The 26613-nt window shown below is 43.3% G+C and overlaps 1 protein-coding gene across 1 annotated transcript in view; it reads right to left on the minus strand.

The window, feature by feature from the left end:
- Positions 1–904: 904 nt before the first annotated feature.
- Positions 905–26613, minus strand: part of LOC135216633 (mediator of RNA polymerase II transcription subunit 4-like) — a 70226-nt gene continuing 44517 nt past the window's right edge. The window contains exons 3-4 of the mRNA XM_064252016.1: positions 19794–19889; positions 905–2484 (exon numbers count right to left, since the gene is read on the minus strand). Of these exons, the coding sequence (XP_064108086.1) occupies positions 2321–2484; positions 19794–19889 (260 nt within the window). The 3' untranslated portion in view covers positions 905–2320. The remainder of the gene's footprint in view (positions 2485–19793; positions 19890–26613) is intronic.

A 26613-nucleotide genomic window follows, 5' to 3' on the forward strand; every position in this document is an offset into this window, starting at 1 on the left:
TAACAAGTTTCCAGCTGGCACTTGAAGATTATCCTATTGTTAAGACCTCATGTTTGTTAGCTATGAAAAATACAAATTGATTAAAAAATTTTCACTTTATATGAATACACATTACATGAAAATATTTTACCCCTGATAGCATCAGTGACAACTGTCTTTCCAAGGGCATGATGGTACGGTATGAGGCTGTATAATTTTGGCTGGCCCTCTGTAATCAGTCATATCTTTTCCTTGTAATAAATATTGTATTAGAGAACTCGAAAATTTTTCTTTGAATCATGTAAAAAACATAAGTGTATTCTCTACAATTTTGTATTCCTTGTTAATGTCATGTCACTGTGCACAATACCATCACAGTGCTTGGCGTATTTAATCCTTATTAAGATACACGGCTACATTGTTTACCATACCTCCATTGTGTACACCAGTAACTGAAAGTATGAGTGTGTAATATATGAATATTTTAAAACTAAAAACTATGCTTATTTTTTTTTCATGGTTCAGTAAGCAGGCTCTTTCTTACAAAATTAAGGAATCTGCAATAATATAACACGCTATGCGATGAGATGCTGAACGAGGTGCAGCTATAACATACAAGATTTCAAACTATGTTTATGAAGTACGTATCTGAGGATTAGAATATCAAACAGAGGCAAAAAGTAGGATGAAGTTTTATTTTTACTTTTATTTATTAATTTTCCTAGTATGCATTACTGGGACACTGCTGAGACATTGTAAATTAAGTAGCAGTATATCTTGACAGAACCAGTACACCACCAACTTGTGAATTCTAAATGCCTCATGAGATAAAAAAAATTTTGGGGGGTAAGGGAGAAGAAAGGCAATTGTCAAATTAAACTTGATACTACATGAAAAGTTCTGGGTCACAAGTAAAAGACAGGTCATGCTTACCTTACTATTTCTTAGCAATCTGATAAAAAAAAATTTCTGCACCTTGAGCTAAGAATGAATAAACTGTGATAACAAACTTCTGCAGTAGCTTGCAATTTTCAAAAGTGATAAGAACATCAACAGAGCTGGAACGCTTCTTGCCAACATGATATATCAGAGAAATCCAACATGGCATGCATCTGATTTGTAGAATTCAGAAGCTGTAGAGTAATTGTGCTTTATGTTAGTGACTTCTTTCTCATACCAACCATCTGAACATGAAACCTCTTTATAATACCAGATCACACACTCTCTCTCCCATTCAGTCTCACATTCCATACCTGTCTTACAACACTGCAGGGATATTTGAGTCAACATCAGTGGCCAGACAAACTTGCCACATGTCCTCTCCTCTAATAATATTGTAATGGAAGCCAATTTGGTAGAGAAAGGAGAATTCCTGCATCAAAACATGGAATATGCAATGATAAAGCCCACTATATCACTAGATATTACATCAATAAAAACCATTAAAAATAAAACTGCACGATGTAAATTTATGCTGAAAACCATGAGTAAGATGGTACTGTATCAGGTACTTAGAAAAAAAAATCAAGACAAAGATCATAACAATGAACAGAAAGTCTATGTAAACAAAACTCAAATACAGTCTGAGAGATAATGAAAAAATTTCAAAACTTTGTAGGCAAGTTGACCAAAGCAACAAAACAGCTGTTAAGAATGTAACAACTGTTGTCCCCCCAAAAGCTGCCTTATTCTCATGCCATATTAAGAACTATTATTACTGGGTGAAAGTTAAAATTAAATAACATATTTAACAGTTTGCTAATACAAAATGCACCTAGAAATTAGCTACGTAAAAAATATTGACAGAAGTGTTGACCAATTTAATCAGAATCCTCATGAAAAGCACAGATGTAATTAATTTCCTCTTTTCTGGGATTTCCAGTCATAAAAGTACACCTTTCCACGATTTGTTGGCAAAAAGTTATGAGATTTTTAAACGGACATGATATAAAGCCCTGAGAAGTAATTCAACCCTTAATGGGAAAATAACTTGCATTTCTACAAAGGATCAAATAAAAGTTGCAGTTTTTGCAAAATACATTACATATTACATACATTAATCAAAATGAGGTATTTGTAATACTCTGTGTTAAACATTACAAAACACGGCAGATCTACACCCTACATAGTTGACATCTTTACACTCATTGACTACTTACAAACAAGTACATAATACAAAACATGCCATATAACATATTTCATACTGCCTTTCCTTCTACTTCTAATCTAATTCTACAGTACAAATACTATTAAGGATAACACTACTGCTTCTGGAATTTTTACTCTCAACATCATGAGATCAGTGCCTGGAGGAAGTCACTAAGTATTTTGATCTGTAATGTCACTGAGAATCCGAAGAGGAAGAAGACGAAGAATCTGTGCTCATGACTTCAACATCTTCTTGTTCTTTCTTTTCCACCACCGTAGTATGACTACCTACATGGACCTGCAAATCTCCTGTCATCTGCCAGCTGAAAGTTCCACCTATTCCTGATGATGTCGGTTCTGTTGAATGTGCATAGAAAGGAAGGAACATTAAAAAAGTATAGGATTAACTGTCCAAAGTTATTAAGCAATATTATTCACTTTAATTTTAAAGATTAGACATTGCATGATGCAGATGGTATGCTGTTAACCAGTTAATATAACTTCAAAAAGTGCTCTACACAGCATTCATTTTGTAATTATGAAGCAGCACTACTTAGTATACTATTATGCATATTGCTTTTCACTAATATCACTACAGTATTTGCCTCTCTAATGAAAGGATTTATACACGGGTAATTCAGGTGTTTCAGAAGTGGCATTACGCAACATATTAGATTCCTAATAAAAACTATTTTGGTGACAAAATTATGGTACTACACAGAATTAAACAAAATAAAAATATTATCCCCAGTTTTTGCTTCTAGAGACAGCATCATTAAAATCATTATCATCTTCAACATTTCAATATAAGATTTTCTCTTTAATGGGTTGCTGTGATAGGATACATCACTATCACCTATGTCTTTATTGGATTCTATTTTAATTTCTTTTTGCTCCAAGTCCAAATCTATTCCTTTCACCCACAATATTCTTAGACCCTCTCACTGGTCTTTGTCCAGCTACTTCTCATCACAGATCCAATCTCACTTGTTAAGATCTCAGATCTATTCTCCAGCTGCCAGACACATTATCTCTCTGCAACTCCCTTATTCCACCGTACTACAGCCATAAAATCAGCACTTTTAGACAGAAATAAGTTTCTGTTTTCTTTGTAAGCAACAATGTCTTTATTGTGTAGAGTGGTACAGGCCCTATGAAAAAATCATAAATTTTTGCTCTGTTCAGTATAGGAATATTCCGAGTTCCTTGCAGTCTAGCTATCCCACCTCATCCATGTTGATTCTTTTTCTTTTTAACTCCCCTCAAAAACATTTCAGGAAATATTCTACCTCTTCTAAGGACTACCATTCTATCCTCCTGCTCTTCCCTGACTGTTGCTCTTTAACATTTCACATTGGTAAACCCTCACTGCAATTGTAATTTGCAATCCTGATCACCTCTGACATCATCTAAGAAAAATCCGACATAAAACTTTCCCCAGACCTACTGACATCATATCAATATCCTTGTTAGTTAAAGACTTGAAATCATCTGACAAAATCACCCTCTTCAGATCTGAACTAAGTGGATGGAGTCTCACTGATAAATTTATAGAAATGGCAGGATTTAAACGTTATCTATGCACAACTCAAGTAAAATCATTGTATGAGGCTGAACTCCAGTAAAACAAAAAATCACAATTTGTTGAAAATTGTATTTTTCCTAAATATACAAATCTGAGGTCCTTTAACAATAGGAATGTACTTATGGCGTAGCTGGAATTATGGCCATTGAATCTTGAACAAGGTGGTTAGGCAGTAACTACCGTGGGGCAGACTAGCCTGCCCAGATGTAAACACTCCACTTTGCCTTTCGGCCCAGGTTCAGATTGAGGGGTGGCATGAGGTGGGCATATTTGTTAAAGGACCTCAGGTTTGTATAGTTAGGAAAAATACAATTTTCGACAAATTGTGATTTGTTCCGATACGTAATACAAAACTTCAGTCCTTTAACAATAGGAAGACTCACTGACTGGTGGGAGGAAACTGAGTGAGCCTCTAGAACTGACTGGAGTCCCGTGCACCTAGGTTACTCCTAATGGTCATAAGAGCGAGGAGGAGTGCCCTGCTGCCTCTGACAATTTGATCGGAGTATAGGAGCTGCGTGATCGAGTGTCAGACTTCTGGGCCTTTTCAAAATGAGTGAGGGATCCTGACTCATCCGAAAAAGGGCTGTGAAGAATATTGGCGTCGGAGACATTAATGCAAAGTTCTGGGAAGGGTTTGCATTATTGTCAGTCTCCTTCCTCCCCTTGCTAGAGGAAGGAGCAGGATTGCTTCTATGATTCTGATAAGAAACATAAAAAGGATGCTTATGTATAGGCTTACCGCATCAATCGTCCGACCAGCCAGTGTGAGTTCGAGTCCTATCCTCAACCCAAAGAACGAGGAATGGAGAGATGAGGCGTGGAAGGGGGAGAGCCAGTCACTCTCGCATCCTTCTTACCTGTACAACTGCACACCATGGACGAGATGCAACTTGTTGTCCTCTTGAAGGAGCTGGGTAAGCAAACACATCTTGCAAGCATCCACTACTGGTCCAGGGAAATGAGGTTCCAAGGACCTGTGGGCAATCCTGAAGGGAACGAAGGATATGGTCGCAATGACCTATCCATCTTCCTGTCCGACATATTCTTCGGAGTGATGTCCAGTACCCGTCCAGTGGTCTATCCATCTGCAGCCAAGACTCTCGCGGTCTCGTATCCCACTGCAGCGAAGTCTCCTGTGGTCTCGTTGTCTCCGCAGTGGATAGACACCGACACTCCATGGCGGGTGTCGATAGTTATGGGTACCGGAACACGCCAGTAGGACGAAGTAATAACTGATCTGAATCAACCGATACAAAGTCCACCACAGCGTAGCTCGTGACAGTCTCGGATGCTTTGACAGCTGCCACCGACTGCGTTCGGTTGTGTGAGGCGAGCTGTCCATACATCCGAGGCATAGTCACGTGACCCTCACCTTTTGAAGGGTTATGCCGAGAGACCATACAAATCGTCTATCTGTTGCCACCGATGCTGGAAGGCGAGATGATGATTCTCTCAAGGCATGTGCCTAACAGACAAAAGTCAATTGCCTTCTAGATGGCAAGACAGAAGTTCTCATAGTAGTTGAATCTCAACTAAGGAGAAACAATACTATGCGCCATTGAAGACGAAGATGATAGGTGAATACAGACCTACGTCTTCACGGCCAAATCAAGAGAAGTTAATTCTCAAGATTCTGAACGTAGAAAAGTACCGCCGATGACACCAACCCGCGAAGACGGCTTAATCCCTGTTATTTACAGAGGACTGAAAACGCTAAACCGCTACTTCATTGCTATTCGGTGAGAAGTCGTAGTTGCAATGAAAGCGGAGCGCTTTTCAGTAATGAAAACACAGGGATTGTACTGCCTGAAGAACTGCTTCTAATGAGCTGAATCATCTTCTTCTTCTTCCCAGCTTTATCCAGGGAGGACATCTATATATACTTGGAAGTAGAGCTGGCAGGGCGGGGAACAGGTGATGTCTTCCGTTATACATCTACAATTCGGGGTGAACAATGAACAATTGCACACCTACGAATACGAGATATATTTACAAGACAAACTCAGATGTCTGAAGAAATCATTCCGCGTTATCGCAGTGGCAGGTGCGATGCAGCGGGAGACTAGGCTACAGACTTCTGTTACCGTGCGGTAAACAGAAAGATGATAGCGAGTCTAGTGAGATATCTCTGTCTGAAAATTCTCGCAATGCCAAAGGCGATGCAGTAGAGATAGTCATTCACGTATGCGAGAATTCCAGCCAACCAGAGACCTAAGCCTGTGATTGCCGGGCAGAGTTTCAGTTCGGTAGTCAATCATCGCAGAGGAGAGAGACATAATCTGACCGTGCTATCTCGGAGAGCCAGCTGGTACTGGGCTGCGGCAGGCAGCCCATACACCGCTAGCTCTCACTCACTCGTCATCCTGAGTTGCCAGGTAATCCATTCCAAGAAGGAATGCGTTCAGCTAGAACCATAGAGCGCAAAAAAATACGCTCAGGCATTTGCATTTAATCTAAACGGATTTCGATGAATGCAAACGCTGAGGTGTTGTTGTTGTAACAATACCATAAGTATCTCAAAATCGAAACTGGTAACTCCTGAGCGGTTTGCAGGGCAGTCCCGAGTTGCAGTTCAATTAAGAAGATACTATTCGTCTCAGTCACAACCCGTAGAGTTAACTACCGTATGTGCCTACACCTCGGACAATTCAACTGGTAACAGAAGCATGTCGCGAGGGCAATATACGTAGTATATTTATAGGTTCCTGTACATAGACCTCCATCCTAAATTCTCTTCCATTTGAGGAACAAGAATAAGGACTGGAAGCCGACACCCTTCATTCTCAAATGAAGAGAGCGAAGGAGAAGTTTTCCCGAAGGAAGACTTCTATGGTGATAACAGGATACCGAAGACGATAGTTCAAGCTGAACTGGATGTTCACACCCATTCTTCCCTATCACGGGGTTGGCCGCCTACTGAGGCAGCGGACCGAGATATTCTTCCTTCAGCAGCAGTACTTTTCTCGAATGCTAAAAATTCCAGGAATTTGAGCATTCGGCGAGATTCCTGATTATCATAGTAACAATTCTCTGGGATTCTCCTCTCGCCCACTCTGGACCATGGTTTCGCCCAAGTGTTTGCAGATCGTAGAAGACCAGAACACTTGGAGAGTGCTAGAAACTCCGAAGAATTCTAAGCGCTCGGTGAAACCCCCACTGAATTCGTCAGACGATCATTGGGTGGTGGTCCTCCCAATTCCTGTAGAAATCGAGGATAGGGCAAGATCCTTCCTCAACGACGGGGACTTGCGTCCGGTAGGACCCGAAGGTCCCCCCAGGAACGCAGTCCCCGACGTGGAATCCTACGGAGAACGCTCTGCAGAATCCCTCCCCTTCCCGTCGCAGCCATAGGGAGAGAGGGAATGGGGGAGGAAGATTGGATACTCGCTCGCCTTCCCAGCGGAACTAGCAGTCGGAGAAGCGAGTATGGGCAGCCATCACCGTGCGGTGATGGCCACTCAGAGTTTAGGAAAACGTTATCGTCTGGAGAAAACGTTTTCCCGAGGAGGGTAACGAACTCGTACTATAGGCTAAACGTCTGCCGCCACCGTGACCATCGTCTGGGTGGGGCTGAGCGAGCACCTGACAGGAGAGAGCCGATACCGTCCTCCGACGCGTCCCAGTCCTCGTCGAGGTTGAAACCTCTCAAGAGGACTGAAGGGGGAGCCCACCCCGGTCTCTGTCTGCGTGGTCCAGCCGGACTGTCATATGAATGGCGGTGATGGTCACTCCGAGAGTCTGGGAAGCGCCATTCGTCTTCACCAGCCCCCCACAATCTCCTCCAACCACTTGAGCGAGGATCTGTTGGTCCCAAGACCGAACCAGGCTCGTGGCCGGACCGTAAGAAGTGCATTCATCACGGTCACTCCTGTTAGCCTCGTTCCTCCCGGTGTAGCCTGAGGAGGTTGAAGGGACACGTGAGGGAGACCTGACGCTCCTACTCTGCCTATTAGCAGAACCAGTAGGCTGGTAGGACTGCAGGCGATCACCAACCTACGGTGGCGATCAAACTACAGGTCTGGACCAGCGGTCTTCTTGTGGAGAAACGTTGGACCAAGGAATGGAGCGTTGGTCTCTTGTGTCAGGGGAGCTGCTACGAGAGCTCCTCCCCTGCCTACCAGCAGAACCGGTAGGCTGGGAGGACTGTAAGCGATCTCCAACCCACGGTGACGATCGAGCTGCCGGTCTGGACAAACGGTCTTCTTGCGGAGAAACGCTGGACCAAGGACGGAGCGTCAGTCTCTTCCGGATAGCTGCTACAAGTGCTCCCCACTCGCCCACCAGCAGAACCGGCGTGCTAGGGGGGCTGCAGACGCTCGCCAACCTGCGGTGGCAATTGGGCTGCAGGCCTGGTTGAGTGGCTCTCCGGGGGAGAGCAGCTAGACCAAGAACAGCGGCGATGGTCCCGAGCGTCAGAAGAGCTCCTGCTGGTCCCCCTATCCGTCCGGTCCCAGTGAGAGTGGCAGTCAGGGGACCGGCAGAGACCACTGTCGCGGTGGGAGCAAGACCTGTCCTCATGGCGTGTCACGCCGCTTGGACCAGCCTGGCGACCGAAGGGACCGCTTCCTCGCCTCAGCCCACGGCTGGTCTGGGACCGTCACGTCAACCCTGGGTACCGGCGGCTCACCACGAGAGCGATCACTGGCCTGGTAGGAGTCACCTGGGCGACTCCCACCAGTCTTCCGCTCCGTGCCTGGATCCTGGCGCCAAGTGAACTCGGTTGCCTGGGTCTTGGCTGCATGGTCACCCGCAGGCGACCGTACACTCGGTACCTCTCGCAAACGAGAGGTCGAGACGGTACCTGGCATTGAGGCAGAACCTCTGGTGCCAGGAGAGGAGGTACCGGTGTAAGCCGGTACCCCTCTGGTCCCCGTCATCATCTTCCTTGTGGAAGGAGAGATGGGCCCCGTTCCCGAAGGAACAAGAGGATCAGCGGAAGCCCCAACTGTCCCACTGGAGTGGGACAGACCCTTAGAGGTCTCTGAGAGAGACTTCTTAGGGGGGTAGGAGGCTATCTCCTTCTTCTTCGGCTGGGGGGCCTCGGAAGTCGAAGGGGAAGAGATGGCAGAAGACGAAGGCGACATCTTCCTCTTCTTCTTTAACTTCCTCTTCGCCAGTTTCCTCAGGACAACCGACAGGTCCTCCATCCAGGACGGAGTTGGGGCAGTTGCCAAAGCAACACAGCCCAACTGCACCTGTCCAGAGGAACCTGCGGGAGAGCAGTGGAGAGAACGCTTCCTCGAGGAGGGCTACGAAACTCTTACCTGACAGGTGAAGCATCTGCCACCCCCAAGACTGATCGGTTGCGCGAACACGACCGTTGTCTGGGTGGGGCTGAGTGTGCACCTGACAGGCGACAGCCGATACCGTCCTCCGACTCTCCCAAGTCCTCGTTGAGGCCGAAACCTCTTTGAAAGAAAAGGATTGATTAAAATAGGGCTGGATGGCTCGCCTCCACCAGTCTCTGCGTCCATGGACCCACGGGAACGTCATGTCAACCCTGGGCACCGGACGATCACTGCGAGAGCGATCACCGGTCTGGCGAGAGTCACCTGAGCAACTCTTACCATCTTCCGCTCCGTGCCTGGGTCCTGACACGGTGAGTGTACTCAGCAGTTTTGACCCTGGCTGCACGGTCACCTACACTCGGTAACACTCGCAAGCAGGCGGCTGAGACGGTTCCTGGTCCGGAGGTGGAACCTTTGGAACCGGGAGAGGAGATACCAGCGGTGGCCGGTACCTCCATGGTCCCCGTCTGCTTCCTCCCCAAGGAAGGAGAGACTGGCCCCGTTCCCAGCGAAAGACCCACCTGTCTCACCAGAGTGAGACAGACCCTTAGAAGTCATGTGATGAGACTTCTTAGGGGGGGGAGACCACCTTCTCTTTTACAGCAAAGCCTTAAAAGTTGAAGGGGAGGAGACATGAAGATATGATGATCTCGAAGAGGATGACGACACTTGATGAGCTCTCTTCCTCTTCGGTTTCTCCTTCTGCCAGACTTCTACCATCAGGAGTAGATAAACCTCACAGGGCAGCGCGACAGCTTCATCCAGTGACATAACTCCCGGGTAGAAGTGGTAATGAATATGATTATCAGCAGGGGATCAGTACACACACTCGAGGATAGGTATGCAACATGCTACGAGTCATAGGTACAATTCCAAGGTTAGAATAACCAATACGAAGAGGATCCAACCAATACTGCTGAAAACACAATCACCACTAGTCTGTAAAATAAGGGGAAAAAAATATATTAAATTAATGAGGATACTCCTCAGGAATCCAAGGGCACCGCCCTCCGAAGTGAGAGGAGATCCCCCAACATCAAAACCGCACACATATCCTTCTACCTTCTTCCGATAGTAAGTGAAAGGAAGGAGAAGAGAAATTACCATAACAACAAACACGGACAAACCTTTGAAGTTCCCTTGGTAATTCCCAAGCGTAAGCGTAATTTCCAGATGAATACATGTCCCGTTACAGGATCAATATCACTTACCTTAAATACATGTCTCATCCTCACGATAAATACATATCTCATCCTCATGCAGGTCTGAGCCAGTGTTGAAGGGCGAAAGAATGTAAATAATATGTTGGCATACCTTAGCCGTTGACTCTTAACACAAGTAGAGAAGCGGTTACAAAGGCTATCACAAAAAGTGGGTTTGTATATTAATTGGAAAACCAAGGACAAACCTTTGTTTAGTATTAATATCAAACACCGCATATGCATAATTATTTAAATACAAAAAAATAAACCAAAAGGATCCCACCGGGAAAAAAGATCAACGACCAGTCAGCCGGAGCTCACAAACACACGTCATCATCGGAAGACAGCCAAAAGCAAAGTGGAGTGTTTACATCCGGACGGTAGTTACTGCCTAACCACCTTGTTAAAGATTCAACGGCCGTAATTCCAGCTATGCCGTAAGTACATTCATATTGTTAAAGGACCAAAGGTTTGTATTATGTATCAGAACAACTATTGATTAACAGGTCTCTTACAGATTTCCCACTCCATCCTCCCCTTCAGGTGGTTGGAACTTTGCTCAATGAGTCTGAATCTTTAAGTATTCTAGGTGTAACTTTGACTCACATCTATACTCTGAGAAACATCTAATGAAAGTTTCAGGAAATGCCACGCAAAAGTTAGGTACTGTTTGTAAGGCCTTATATATTCATAATATGAAGTGATAAAATCAATTCAACCTGTTTTTAAGTCATTTGTACTTCCTTTACTGGAATACTGTTCTCTGATGTGGATGCCTGCTTCTGTCAGAGATCTTTTAGATAGTTGGTCTTCTGTTTCTTAATACTAGTAGCAGTTATGACTTGGACCATCAACAGATGGTCACTCGTTTGTCACTCTTTCACCATAAGTTGTATTTCAGCAGAGATCTTTCACACTCGCAACTGATCCATGTCCCCCTTTATCTGTCAAGAGCAACCAGATTTGCGGAACAGCAGCACCAATATGCAGTAAATGTGCCTTGCTGTAGAACTTTGTTCCAGAGGTCCTTTATTCCTCATACCTTTGGACTATGGAACAGCCTACCCAACTAGAGGATGTCATGCAATTGGAACTTCAGAAGTTCAAGCAAAATTGCAATGCATTACTACCCTGATACTATTATTCTTGCCTTTTGATACTTTTTAATCTATTTATTAATTTTTTTTAAGTGATAAGTGGAGATCGCTTCTTTCTGTATTTCACTTTAATTGCTCTTAATTCTTCCTAAAGTACACCATATTCTTTGGAAGCTTGAATTTACAGTCAATGACCCCTATGGGCTTGTTCCATATGAATAGGTTTCATCTACTGAATAATAAAAATATAATAATAATATAAAATATTTAATACATTTAAAATGGGCAACATATTATCAAGCCCTGTAAGTGGGCTTTACCCTCATAAAAACAACATGGGATATACATATATGATTAACTAATCTATCCTGAAAATGGCAAGACAAAGTAAAGTAGCTCAGTCAAGCCAAAAATTTTGCTATAAATAGGAGCCAATCATGCTTACCTACTTACAAGCACCTATATTTACAGCATTAACATCATAATTTTGACAGGGTCTCCATGAAGCTTAATGCATAATGAATTCTATCTGAGCACTTGCTACTATGTCCCTTTTTCAATCAGTTTCTGGGGCTTCCCACTGGTTGTCCATCCTACTAATGAACATTCACAAGCATTTCTCTTCTGAATGATTGCTTCTTTTCTCTTCTCTACTAATATATTCCAACCATCTCAGCCTACTTTCCAGTGAGTAGACACCATGTCCCTTAGTAACTACATTTTTGTATTCCTAGTTTACTCTTATTAAAACTCTGCCATTATATAGTCATAACTCTTCAGAATTTCTTTCCTAGTCTGTATAGGTTATAGGTGTTATATCTCCCAAGCTTAAAAGAAGTTGTGATGCTACTTTAGAGTCCACTGGCCCTTTATTATAATCTTTCTGACTTAAAGAGTATTTCCCAAGTGCTGCGTATATGATCTACTTTACTCCATGTCTCTTTTCTTGGTTCTTTTCCTCTATTTACAAGAACTATGGGGATTCAATTTTGTGAAACCGAGCTCAACAACTTGGAGTAATTTTTTGGCCTCAATGTAAAAATTCCCCAATTTTTGTAAGAGACTAAGGGTGCTTTTAAAAGTTGCTCCCGATCTATGTATGATTTGGCACTTTTACGGAGTATTTCTCCATTTCACTGTTATTCCTATTTAAGCAAACTAATGTGTGCCTATTTAATCAGACATGCTTTACATCCTTAAAGGTACTGTAGTGTAAAATCAAAGTGAATCAACTTATCTGGGCCTTATTTCTCATTCTAAATTATATATTTTTTTGTTCACTTGTTTTGTAGGTGACCTTCTAATGAAGTTTTATTTTTACTTACTACAGCTGGCGAGTTAGATTTCAGTTATTTTGTCTTAAGTCTCTTTAGCCAGAAAAAAAAAAAAAAAAAACCTTACATAGATTCTAATTTCCTATAAAACCTAAGTAGCCGTGTTCTATATTAGTGAATATACAAAATTTCTTTATCAAACAACTACTGACAAAGATACTCAAGGATCCCTTTGTGTCTATTGAAGTATCAGTACTGAAACCTAAATCTGATAAAAGTTGCATTCCATTAAACCTTAACTTTAGTTTTGCAACCTAATAACCAAACAAGTATGGTTGAAAAATTATGCACTTAAGTTATAATTCACAAAGGCAACAAAATCCATTACAGCTCTAAAACTTCCAAAGAGGTTGAACAACATGCAATAAAAAGCATTCTTCAAAAACCATGTTTGTCAATGATAGTACAAAATAAATTTGTTAAGTATCTCAGTATTCAATTAATCCCATCTCTATAATTATTCTGTTAAAAATGATATTGTTATGATACAATAAAGTTTGTTCATACTTACCTGGCAGATATATATATAGCTGTATTTTCTGAAGTCCGACAGAATTTCAAAAACTTCCGGCACATGCAGTGGTCGGCCAGGTGGTTAGTACCCATTCCCGCCGCTGGGAGGCGGGTATCAGGAACCATTCCCATTTTCTATTCATAATTTTTATTTCCACTGTCCCCTGAGGGGAGGTGGGTGGGTACTTGATTATATATATCTGCCAGTTAAGTATGAACAAACTTTATTGTATCATACCAATATCATTTTGTTCATGAAACTTATCTGTCAGATATATATATAGCTGAATCCCACTGTTGGAGGTGGGAAGGGACAGAATAGAAGGATTTTGGGAAACAAATGCATGCAGATGATTTACATCTTGGTTCCACCTGTTAGCATAGCTGGCTTCGTGGTTATTGCCACGTAAGTCTGCTTGTGCTACTAGAGTTGCCGGCGAGGTAGAGACCTATATAGCTGGTGCACTCCAGATGATCTGTCAACAGGGGCGAGACCACGACGTGACTAGACAATATTGACCATACCATGAGGGCTAAGAAGTAAAATAAATATATATATAAATATATATATATCACCACCTGACCAACCTAGCCAATGTTAAGGTGTGTTAACTAAGGCTTAAGAGTTAAGAAGTCGCCGTTGTCGGCGACTCAACAACTAAATTAAGAGCTCTTCCTAACCATTTTCTACAGGATAGGATGAGTGGTACTTCTTGCCCCCAAGATTGTGTCTGCAGACACGTATGGCCCTAGCGAGCAGCAGATCTCATATGCCATCTTCACATCTCGCAGGGAGTGTGAAGTGAACACAGAGTTGCTTCGCTAAAACATGGTACTCAGGATGTTGCTGAGTGCCATGCTCTGTTGAAATGCTTCTGAGGCCGCGTCCTCACCTCGTGAGCATTCAGATCAAAAGATTTCAAATCTTTGTGCAAACACAATGAAGGAGCATTTTTGAAAGAACTCCTTAACACTAAAGCCAGGGTGTTCTTCGATATGGGCAAGTCTGGTCTTTTTCGGAACACTGCAGATTGCCCGAATGACTTCGACTTTCTTGAGTTTTATGTAGATAAAACTTGAGAGACCCGACAGGGCACAGGACTCTCTCTGGCTCCTGCCCACTAACTTGTGCCATCCTTGCTTCCAAGCTCCTGGCCCAAGGACAAAACGGGTTTCCATTCTTAGGCCACAACGGAAGGCTTAGAGAGCACACCGCCTTGTGTTCTCTAAAGCCAAAACTTGTGACGATGGCTTAAAATCTCACTAACCCTCTTTGTCGTATCTAGGGTGGTTAGAAGAAGGCCTTCCTGATCACATGCAAGAAGTTAACAGGTAGGAGAGGTTCGAATGCTTTGACATCAAGAACTTCAGACTACGTCTAAGTTCCATATTGAAAGCTTCGATCTGGACATGCACATTCAGTCCGTCTGTACTAAAGTCAGGTGACCTACCAGTTGACCAGTCAGACGAATCAAGGACAGCAAGGCTGTACCCTGAAGACCATAAGGCACTATTCTTCGCTGAAGGATGAGTGTCTGGACTGCCTGGGCGATTCAATCTAAGCAAACCTTGGGGGGTGTATCAACGCAACCCAACGTCGTCAGCGAATCAACTCCTGAGCAACTCCTGACTCGAGCTTCTGGTGCCAGGAGAAAGGAGCGAGGAGCAAAAAGGCGATTCAGTCCCGAAGGAAGAATGCCTGACAGTCCAACCTGGTCTCATGTTACACGATCATCGGGGGTGTATAAACGCAACCGACTTCGTCAACAAGAAACTCAGGGCTACTATATGTCGCCTGATCTCGCACGAGTGTCTGACTCCGAGAAAACAGGTGAGACAAAAAGTAGATGGTGAGCGAGTTTCGAGATTCCACAGAACTCAAAGATCGTGAAGGGCTTTGTTGTTTGACAGAAGCAAATCTCTGAGCCCAAAGGCCGTCAACAACATATTTGCGTATTCTTTACTAGTTGTGACTGCCAGCTTATCCCATTCTTCAGACGGAAAGGGAAGACGGTAATCTTATTCCTGTCAACATCTCGATAGTCTGAACGTAGTCAGACTCAGAGCGGAGAGGTTATAGGTACCTTTCGAGTTAGAGTAGACCGACTCTCTCGGAAAAGGTCCTTGGAAAGTGAACTAGGAAGGACGTGACCTCTGTGAATCCAGGATCCTGAAGGCCAACATGGGGCGATCAGCATCATATTCGCTCCCTGTGACGTCATAAATCCTCTTATTACATTTCCTAAGCGATTGAAAAAGGGGAAAAGAGACTAAACATCCATCCCCGTTCAATATCATAGGATGGCGTTTAATGGTACCGATCCTGGATCGAGAATAAGGGAGCAGAGAAGAAGAAGCCTCTTCGTCCTCAACATATCGAAGAGATGAATGAAAGGACGTCCCTAAAGTCTCCACAACTCTCAACATACTTCTAAAGAAAGATTCCACTCGGAAGTCAGTAGTTGCTGCCGTCGATCGAGACGATTCGTACAGACTTTTGCAATCCTGTAACGAACCTCTAGAGGATCGTTACATTCTACGCCTGTTGTTATAATAGGCTCTTTCTCGTAAACTCGAACAGGGACCGAGAGAAGATACTTCTTAAGATATGATAGAGCTGTGGAATATCAGAGTTGATCTGGACCACTGGTTCCAAAAACTCGTTTCGAGGACTGGAGGGACGACCGAATTGCTTCTACTTCTTTCAGATTAAGATCCAGGACATCTGAAACCCTATCCAGATGTCCGGCACCTTCTTTCTATCACCTCAGGTGATACTTGACGCACTGGGAGATGTTCAGAATCATTCCTAGATCTTGAATAATATTTCAGTTTCCCGGTAGGAAAAAACTGTGGAGGTCTGAATTGCAGTCTATTCAGGGAAACAAACTTCTTCAGGAAGGAAATGGTCCCCAGCAAGCTCATCCATTCCCTCCCCGAGTATGCTTACTTCCCTAATAAGGTTGCGCTTTGCCTAAGCAGGAGAGCATATAATAGTGCAATGTTGCGGTAGACTCGTAGTTCTATACCGTGCGGTAATGAGCACCGAAAGGATTAAGAGATATCTCTGTTGAACATAGTAAAGCAAAACGAATGCAATGTTTATTCATTCATGTAAGAAATCCCCTCAATCTTAGGCTAAAGTCCGTGATTGTAGGGCAGAGATACAGTTAGTCAGTCAATCCCGCAGGAGAGAGACGTAAACTACCGCGCATGACAGCGAACGAGCTGGGACTGGCTCGGTTCGACTGAAGCGGACAGTGACAGCAGCAGCTTACATTCGTCGTCTCTTACCGTTATGCATGGGTTGCCAGCTACTCTATTCTACGAAGAAATAGGTCCATTATTTTTGAGCAGAAAGAGACTCTCAAGCTGGTATATTTAAGCGAAACAGAAGGCGCTAAATATAGAAGTGCGTTTGTGTCGTCATAGCACTATCATACAACGGTAAAAGAAAAATTGGAAACTCCTGGTAGGCTGCAGGGAGTAACGATTAACTGCCCTTAAAATAAAAGACAATAGACCTCTCGGTTGTCATCCGAAGAGGTAACTACAGCAAGCGTATATGACTTGAACCAACCAGTAGTAAAATAATGCAAGGCAAAATATAATTGTTATGATACAACAAAAGTTTGTTCATACTTACCTGGCAGAGATATCTATAGCTGAATTCGGAAACACAGCTACATACATATCTGACAGGCAAGTTTATTGAACAAATCTTTGAGAATCGAAGCGGATAGCTCAAGCTTCTTATGTTATTGGACATAAGCGTTCATTGACGTAGTCTACAAGTCTATTACTTGTACGAGTCTGCGATTGATGAATGAGGGCTCTTACGAATCTTGTCAAAAAGAGCTTATCCACTTACGCAATATAAAGTTATTGAGATGTTTGTCAATGAGAACTAACCCATTTATGGGACAAAGAGATATTTTGTCAATGAGGGGATACCCACTTACTTGACAAAACGATAGTATATTGTCAATGGGGGAAAGTCACTGAATTGACAAAACATAATCCAGGAAGTCGAGCATATTATTTTTCCCATTCCCGTATCAATCGAGGAAGGGGCAAGAATCCTGATAAGAGACTGGGCTTTCGGCAGGTAGGACCCCGATGTTCAACTTCGGCAGCGTAGTCCCGAACTTAGGAACTAACAAAATCTATCATCTGAAAAGCCCTTTCAGATGGACTAAAAAGCTTGCAACTTAAATATATTGGCAGTATGGCAAAGGAAGTCCTGTCTTGCGCTTTCCAATGAAGCAGTCCTCTTGATGAGTGCTTTTGCAAGAATCCTACTGAACGTAGCCAAGCGTCATGACGTGCAGGACGTCGAGCTTTTACATAACCCGTAACCGCCTTATCACAAAGTCTTGACTGTGGTAGAGCAAACGAGATCTTCCCTTGCTTTCCTTAACTCCATCCACCTTTGCAAAAAGTAATATTAATTGACAGAGACCTCTTGAATTCGCGAAACCCGATGTCTTGCTGGGTTTCGAAGAAGAAGTTGCCTGTTCACTTTAAGCTTCCTCCGAAGCACTGCTTACTTCACATTCTTTGCAGGTGAGGTAGAAGGTATCACCGAAGGTAGGGGTAAAAATTCTTTAGGCCCAAATCTGAAACAAGAGCTTGAAGAGTTCAACAGAAACGTTCAGCCAGGCGACACACCTGGCGTGCGCTGGTGCACGCTCGGCGTCCACTGGCGCGCGTTCGGCGTCCATTGGCGCGCGCTCGACGTCCACTGGCGCGCGCTCGACGTCCACTGGCGCACACTCGGCATCCACTGGTGCGCGCTCGGCGTGCACCCGCGCGCGCCTGGCGTCCATCCGAGTGTCCCGCCCAAGCCGAGCGTCCAAAGAAGCGTGCAGAAAAGCGTCACGCTCCTGACAGGCGTCAAAACAAGCGAGAGAAACTGCCTTCAGGGAAGAGCGAGATACATCTCGGAGAAAAATCAGACTGCACGAAGCAGTCTCAGGAGAAGGGTTGATCGTGTAAGAATACGAGGGGCGAGGGAACGCCTTCTTATTCTCAGACAAAGCTCGGACGTCAGTGCTCAAAAAGCGTCCTGCTACTACGACTTCTTTTTCGTATTTCTCGGTGGAAAGACGTACACATGTTCAGGCGACGTTCGCCTTATTACTTCTCACTAAAACGCATGATGAGAGAGAGAAACGTGAAGCGTCCTCCTCTATAAAGCTTCTACTTAGAGGGCGAGAGTCCTTCCGAAAGCTCCAACCCCTGCGCGGGGAGGATGCTTCGGAGGACGAGAAGCAATCCTTCAGGATTCGTGCATGTGCACGCACTTTGGCAGTCTGGGGATTTTCATCAGAAACTGCCGAAGGCACGCCAGATCGGTGGGGGTTCCTCGTAACCCTCCTTCGGCTTTCGACATGCTCTCTCCCCGGGTCCTGGGAGTCAAGCAGAGGTCCCGGCCTAGAGGCGAAATAAGGCCGATCTGACGCACCCTGCACTACACAAGGGGCACTGTCACTGCACTAAGCCACTTCACTATTGCTCTCTAAAGCAAGCACTTTCGATTCTAAGTTACGAATCGAAAGAGTATTAGAGAAAGGGCAATAACCTCTACAGACACTGTTTTAGGGCCCGAAGGCAACATTACAGGGTTAGGAGTAACAATAACAGAAGTAGCACTCTACACAACAATGAAGGAGAGCGATCACCTCTCGCAGACATATTCATAACCCGTAGGCCATACTACAGGGTTAGGCAAAATAAAGTCTACAGGAAGGTTAGCAAGTTCACTACCCTGACTTTTGTTTAATGATTAATTGCGTACATACGAATCATACGTCTTCCTTACGGAATTAGACATGTTTACTATTAATTGCGTACATACGAATCATACGTCTTCCTTACGGAATTAGACATGTTTACTGATTAATTGCGTACATACAAATCATACGTCTTCCTTACGGAATTAGACAAAATCTCATACTCCTTACATGACAAATCTCAACAAAGAAGCAAGACCCATACCCCTCGTGCATACCAAGTGCGGATCTACCGAAACGGTAGCCACACCCTATCTTAGCAGACAACACCCTCTGAAACTAGCCTAACTAGATTCAGATATCTTATGCAAAAATGAATCAAATTCAAATCAATTTAAGATAGCGTATGCCTAGCCACAAATCCAAATAAATAAATTAAAAGATAATTAGGATACTTAGCGGCAATGAAGTTTCCAAAATCCTAAGACGGAGGTACTGAAAACAGGTGTTTCCAGCACCGGCGACAGAAAAATTATGAATAGAAAATGGGAATGGTTCCTGATACCCGCCTCCCAGCGGCGGGAATGGGTACTAACCACCTGGCCGACCACTGCGTGTGCCGGAAGTTTTTGAAATTCTGTCGGACTTCAGAAAATACAGCTATATATATATATCTGACAGGTAAGTTTCATGAACAAACTACCATATTTATAGCAATTCACCTTTCCTTTCAATATTAAATCACTTTTACAACCCTTCCAACATAAAATTACAATAAAAAGTATCAACCAGCTAAAACCTCAGGGCTACTTACTTTATGAAACAATTTAATATCTACTACTACTAAAACAACAACTAGACATGCCACAACACTCAAACTTCAAAGGAATTATGACGCACCATACTTACCTGCGTGGTGTCCTCTTGTCAAAGAGTCAGCTAAGTGTGTCTGTGTATGCAACAACTGACCATTCTGACCTAAAAACCCAGCTCTCATATCCAAATCTTAAAAGGAAAAAAACAAAGATTACTATTACAAAATTATTCTACAATTTAATACATCAAACATAAAATAAAACTTTCATTAGTACACTGACAGTATCTTATAGCGACTAAAATACATTAACTTAATGTAGTAAAGTAAAATCACTAACTTAATGTAGTAAAGTAAAATCACAATTGCTTGATAGAACAACTAAATTGTGGGTACTTCAATCCTATTGAAGGGTTACATCTCTGAAAAATGTGATCAAGTTATAGTATATAAAAAGTTTATGCTTGAAGTTATACATATGAAAATTATTATAGGAATTAATGTTGTCAGTGGGAAAAAGGCTCAGCCTATAGTGCTGGTACAGGCAGCCCTCGGTTAACAGTGGTATCAGTTAACGGCTATCCAGTTTTACAGCGCTTGCCTAGCGACGCTTAACTGGATTTTCGGTGCCGATCTCTGGTTAGCAGTGCCAATTTCTAGTTAACAGCAGCACCAATCACTGCTTAAAGGTGCCGATATTCGGTTAGTGGCAGGTTTTTAGTGCTGTTATTGCTGATTTTCGGTTAGCAGCATCAGCCGGGAACGGAACACCCCCCCCCCCCCGCTGTTAACCGAGGACTGCCGGTATTTGATTTGTGATAATAAGCTCATAACACCTCCCTCCAAAGTTACTGCTATCATTCTTATTACCAACTTTAGCATATACTGGGAAGTGATTTACACTGAAGGGCATTAGTTAATTACTGTAACAGAGTAACCAACTCTACAAGGAAAGGAGGCATTTCCAGGTACGTATACGTACTGTAAGTAATTTTCCAATTTCCAAGAAAAATCAGATATTACTGAACTAGTACATATTACAACTTAAATAATGTTTCAGTCCTCACCCTAGGATCTACAAGTGTTAGAGCACCATTGTTTAAAATAAACACGGTTATCAAAATTAAATTCCTATCCAGTATTTGACATAACACACCACAAAATGCATCCACCATTAAAAATCACCAACAATTAGAGAAGATTCTAATAAGCCATGCATGAGATTTTCAAAAGCTCCTGTATCTATAAGATCATTAGGAGACATATACTAAAATGGTGAGCCATTTATTACAATATTAGCACACAGCTGTATCTTAGGCAGAAATGCCATGGTTGCATGACCAACTTGGCACGCCCAACAATGATTTAGCCCTTTCAAGAGGTTAAGACATAAAATCTTGGCATATTAATCCTAAATTCTTCTTTAAATTCTCATAACTGTTAATTTCCAGCAAATATCCAAGCCAACGAATGGCACAGCTGAAAATGGCTCCTATTAAATTGTTACCATACTCGTTCACATACTTAATCTGTGCCCATAGTACCCTTGACCTAAGTGCCACATCTGGTATACCTTGTGTCACACTTCAAAGTCAAAACTAAAACAGATGCATTAAACATTATTCCAGAATAATGTGATTCAATTTGGTGTTTGCATTTCTAAATTTAGTCTCTTGTAGATTTATACAATAGCACAGGTATGCAAGATACTGAAGTCTGGATAGACTCTTTTATATTAGTAATAATAATAATAATAATAATAATAATAATAATAATAATAATAATAATAATAATAATATGTTTTATTTCAGCTCGGGGCCATATACATTGAGTATACAAGATACAGACAGTAACATACACAATCTAGATACATGAGATATGATAAAATAGAAAAAGAAAATGAATAATCGGCACTTATCCATAATATAGCTGAGGTAGCATAAAAGCTAGTAATCATCATACTGGTAATAACAGTAATAATATTGGTGAGAAAAAAAAAATGCATTGCGAGTAATAACAGTTGGTGCACATATTATATAACTCAAATTTCAACTAGAGACCTTAGGTGGTTACAGTAGTCAGGTCCAGAGGGCTTAATACATAAATTAAATGTAAATAAAACTTTAACTTGATAGGAATCACAGTAATAATGAAAAATTAAAATATCAGCAATAAATGTAATAATGACAAAAACTGCAGATGACATCTTGCTAATACAGAGATTAAGTCCTTTAGGGGACAAAGGCCTCATTTTCCCATCTTTCCCACAGTTTAGATCTTCTTCTTGCTTCACTCCTTAGGATGCTTTGTATGAGCGAGTTGCTGCTGTTTCTCACTCGGGTTACCAGACTGGACATTGTTCGCCTAACAATGATTTTTAAATTGTCCAGGTGGTTTTCAATGAACATCTGTGTGGCGGAGTGGTAGCGGGGAGTGTTTGTGAGGCGTCTCAGAATGTCATTGTGCACAACAGTGATGCGTCTCATGGTCTCTCGGGTATAGTTCGTCCAGAGGGAACACCCATAGATACTGTAGCAGTACGAGCGGAATAGCAGCAGTTTCACGTCTCGGTGACAGAAGGCAAACCTCCTTGCAATCATGTTGCCAGCTGCACATAGTTTACGACGCCTCTGTTCAATGTCTGCCGTATCTTTTAGGTCGTCGGTGATAATGTGACCCAAATATGATATTGTTATTATACAATAAAGTTTCATACATACTTACCTGGCAGATATATACATAGCTAAGACTCCGTCGTCCCCGACAGAAATTCAAATTTCGCGCCACTCGCTACAGGTAGGTCAGGTGATCTACCTGCCTGCCCTGGGCGGCAGGACTAGGAACCATCCCCGTTTTCTATCATATTTTCTCTCTTCCACCTGTCTCCTGCGGGGAGGCTGGGTGGGCCTTTAATTGTATATATCTGCCAGGTAAGTATGTATGAAACTTTATTGTATAATAACAATATCATTTTCATACAATCAACTTACCTGTCAGATATATACATAGCTGATTGGCACCCTTCGGTGGAGGGTAAGAGACAGCTACTATATGGAATAGACAGGTAAACAACATATGTTGTAGGTATAAATAAAACCTTGGTTCCTACCTGATAGGTGGTAGACTTCGTGGGTGTTTGCCCAGTAGTCTGCATCACCTCAAGAAACTTTAGCGAGATATATGATCTATGGCCAAGAGTTCTTGTGGGTCTGCCGATGGGGTCTTATCCGCTTACTCGGCAGAGCCTAAAAGGACTTTGTCAATGGGTGCTGATCCACTTATATGACAATACACCTTATGAAGGAGCACACAACCAATCCCGACCACCTGATCCTAACCATATGTTAGAACTAAGGATTGTTCCGAGTTATCCCCGAACTCGTCACAACAACCGTAACTCAAAACCACTACGCACACATACATAATTTTCAAAAAAAAAATTTATACTCATCTAATTGGATATGACAAGATTCTCTTACTGAACAACATAGACGGCCGCCCGTGCTAAACCAAGTCCTCCATTGTTCGAAGACCAAGTCCTCCATTGTTCGAAGAGACTCCAGACCATATCCAAAAAGAAGAAAAGTATATACATTTAAGGATTGGTGTCGGCTCCCGTACCCAGAATCGTATCCGCCGATACGAAAGGACCTAGAGAAAAACACTCTCATATGTCACACGAACGTCTTTCAAGTAATGAGATGCAAATACTGAGTTGCATCTCCAAAATGTCGTATCTATGATGTTTTTAAGCGACATATTCTTATGAAACGAGAGAGACGTCGCTACAGCTCTCACTTCATGAGCTTTTACTCTCAACAGTTGTAACTGTTCGTCAGGACAGACCTTATGAGCGTCTGTAATGACGTTCTTACAAAGAATGCCAGCGCATTCTTGGACATCAGTCCTTGTGTGGGTCTTTTACCGCGCACCAAAGACCTTGTCTAGAGCCTCCATCTGATGCTTTCTCTGAAGGTAGAATTCAGAGCTCTAACAGGCATAGAGACCTCTCTGCTTCTCTGCCTACTAGACTCGACATTCCTTTGACTTCGAATGACTTAGGCCAGGGATTTGTGGATTCTCGTTTTTCGCTAAAAACAGGGTTAAACGAGCAAATAGCTGAGTCTCCCTTGAATCCTACTTTATCCTGCAGAGCATGTAATTGCACTAATTCTCTTTGCCGTAGCTAAAGAAATAGGAATAGGCATTTTCTGGTGATGTCTCTAAACGATGCCAGATGAGGAGGTTCGAATCTTTCCGATGACAGAAACTTGAGGACTACGTCTAGGTTCCAGTTCGGAGGTACTGGTTCCTTCGACTTTGAAGTCTCAAAAGACCTTATGAGATCGTGGAGATCTTTATATCTGCCAGATCCAATCCTCTATTCCTGAATACAGCCGAGAGCATACTTCTGTATCCCTTTATTGTGGATACGGCTAGATGAGATTTTTCTCTCATGGAATAGCAGGAAATCAGCAATTTCCGCTATAGAGGTAGTGGATTGGAGGACAACTTCTTGGATCTACACCACCTTCTAAATACCTCCCACTTCGATTGGTATACTTTCGTAGTGGAGGTTCTGCGTGCTCTCGCGATCGCGCTTGCCACTTCGCGAGAAAAGCCTCTCGCTCTGACAAGTCTTTCGATAGTCGAAAGGCAGTCAGAGCGAGAGCGGGGAGGTTTTGATGGTACCTCTTGAAGTGTGGTTGTCTGAGAAGATCCGTCCTTCTTGGTAGGGATCTTGGAAAGTCTACGATCCACTCTACCACCTCTGTGAACCAATCCTGGGCCGGCCAAAAGGGGGCTATTAACGTCATCCTCGTCTCCTTTGACGCCACAAACTTTTTCATTACTAAATCCCCAGGATTTATTTTGAATGGGGGAAAAGCATATACGTCTACTCGAGACCAATTTAGCAGGAAGGCGTCTACCATAAGTGCTCTTGGATCTTCCACGACCGAGCAAAAGACTGGCAGCCTTTTGGAAATGAATGTTGCGAAGAGATCCACATGAGGAGTCCCCCACAGTGACCAGAGATCCTAGCACACTTCCTCGTGTAGGGTCCACTCTGTATGAAGGACCTGGTTCCTCCTGCTGAGTCTGTCCGCCCTCACATTCTTTACTCCTGTACGAACCTTGTCAGCAGGGAGATGTTCCTGTGAGACGTCCAAAGCAATAGGTCTCTCGTCAGTTCGTAAAGGAACGAGGAGTGAGTCCCTCCCTGTTCGAATGTAGGCAAGTGCGGTGGTGTTGTCCACGTTTACTTGCACTACTTTGTTTGACACCAGAGGTTCTAGGCTCTTCAAAGCCAGATGCACGGCGAAGAGCTCTTTGCAGTTTATGTGCCAAGTCACCTGTGCTGGTTCCCAGGTGCCTGACACCTCTTCTGAGCCTAATGTCGCTCCCCAACCTTTCTCCGACGCGTCGGAGTACAACACTAGGTCTGGGTTCTGTGTTTTTAGAGAGATCCCTTTGTTCTCTTCCAGAGGGGGCAACCACCACTCCAGGTGCGATTTTATCTCCACTGGAATGGGAAAAACGTCCGAAAGTTGTCCGGTTTTCCAGCTCCAAGACTTCTTGAGGAAGAATTGAAGCGGACGTAAATGAAGTCTTCCTAGTGGGAAGAAACTGTTCGAGCGAGGGAAAAGGGTCCCTAGAAGGCATCAAACCATTCCCTCGCCGACGTATGTTCCTTCCTAAGAAGAGAGAGACTATCCGCAAACCTTTGCGATTCTCTCTTGAAGCAAATACTCGAAAACCCCGAGAATCCATCCGAAAGCCCCAAGATAGACTAGGTCCTGTCTGGGTGTCAGCTGAGACTTCTCGAGGTTCACGAGCAATCCCAACGCTTTGATCAAATCTAGAGTTAACTTTAGTCCTCCAAGCACTGTCTCTCTGATCTGGCCCTGATGAGCCAGTCGTCCAGATACAGAGAGATATTTACTCCTTTGAGGTGAAGAAACCTCGCCACATTCTTCATCAGGCTTGTGAAGACCTGAGGAGCTGTGGACAGGCCGAAACACAAGGCTCTGAACCTGAAAGATCCTTCCCCCCGTCATGAAACGGAGGTACTTCTTCGATGAAGGGTGGATCGAGGACGTGAAAGTAGGCGTCCTGGAGATCTAGAGACACCATCCAATCTCCTTGTCGTAATGACGCTAGGACTGAAGCAGAAGTCTCCATGGAGAACTTCTCCTTCTGAACAAATTTGTTCAGAGAGCTGACGTCCAGTAGTGGTTCTCCAGCCTCCCGAGGCTTTCGCAACTAGAAAAAGGCGATTGTAAAACCCAGGGGAGTTTTGATCCAGTACTAGTTCTATCGTCTCTTGTCCACATTTGTTCCACCATCGATCGAAGAGTATCCCTCAGCACAGGATCCTTGTACTTGGTGATAGTTACCCTTGGTATTGACGTTAGGGGAGGAGTGTTCAGGAAAGGGATACGATCCCTTCCTTATGATAGCCAATGAAGACGCGTCTGCGTTTATCAGTGTCCAGGCCTCCACAAATCCCAGGAGCCTGGCACTACTGGTGCTTGGAGGAGAGAATCTTCATTTTCCCTTTTTTAAAGGGGACGAAAAGGCAAGACCTACCTCTCTTATCCGGAGCACTTCCTTCTTGCGGGAGGTCTGGAGGTCGGAACACTCGAAAGGGCTGAACAGATGTACTAGGTCCTTTCTTGTCAGATGCAGAAAACAGGTTTCTTCTTCCTTGCTGACTGCGTCAGAAGATTCCTGAGTCGCCTTCTCAGTTAAAGAATGCGCAATGTCCTTCACTAACTGAGAAGGGAACAAAAGTCAGATAGAGGCGAATACAGTAGAGCTGCCCTCTGAGCGTGTGAGACTGCCTTGGTTAAGAAGGCGCCATATACAGTCCTTTTCTTTAGAAGACCTGCTCCAAATAATGAGGAGATTTCA

Source organism: Macrobrachium nipponense, chromosome 6 (assembly GCF_015104395.2).
Source record: "Macrobrachium nipponense isolate FS-2020 chromosome 6, ASM1510439v2, whole genome shotgun sequence".
Taxonomy (NCBI): Eukaryota; Metazoa; Arthropoda; class Malacostraca; order Decapoda; family Palaemonidae; genus Macrobrachium; species Macrobrachium nipponense.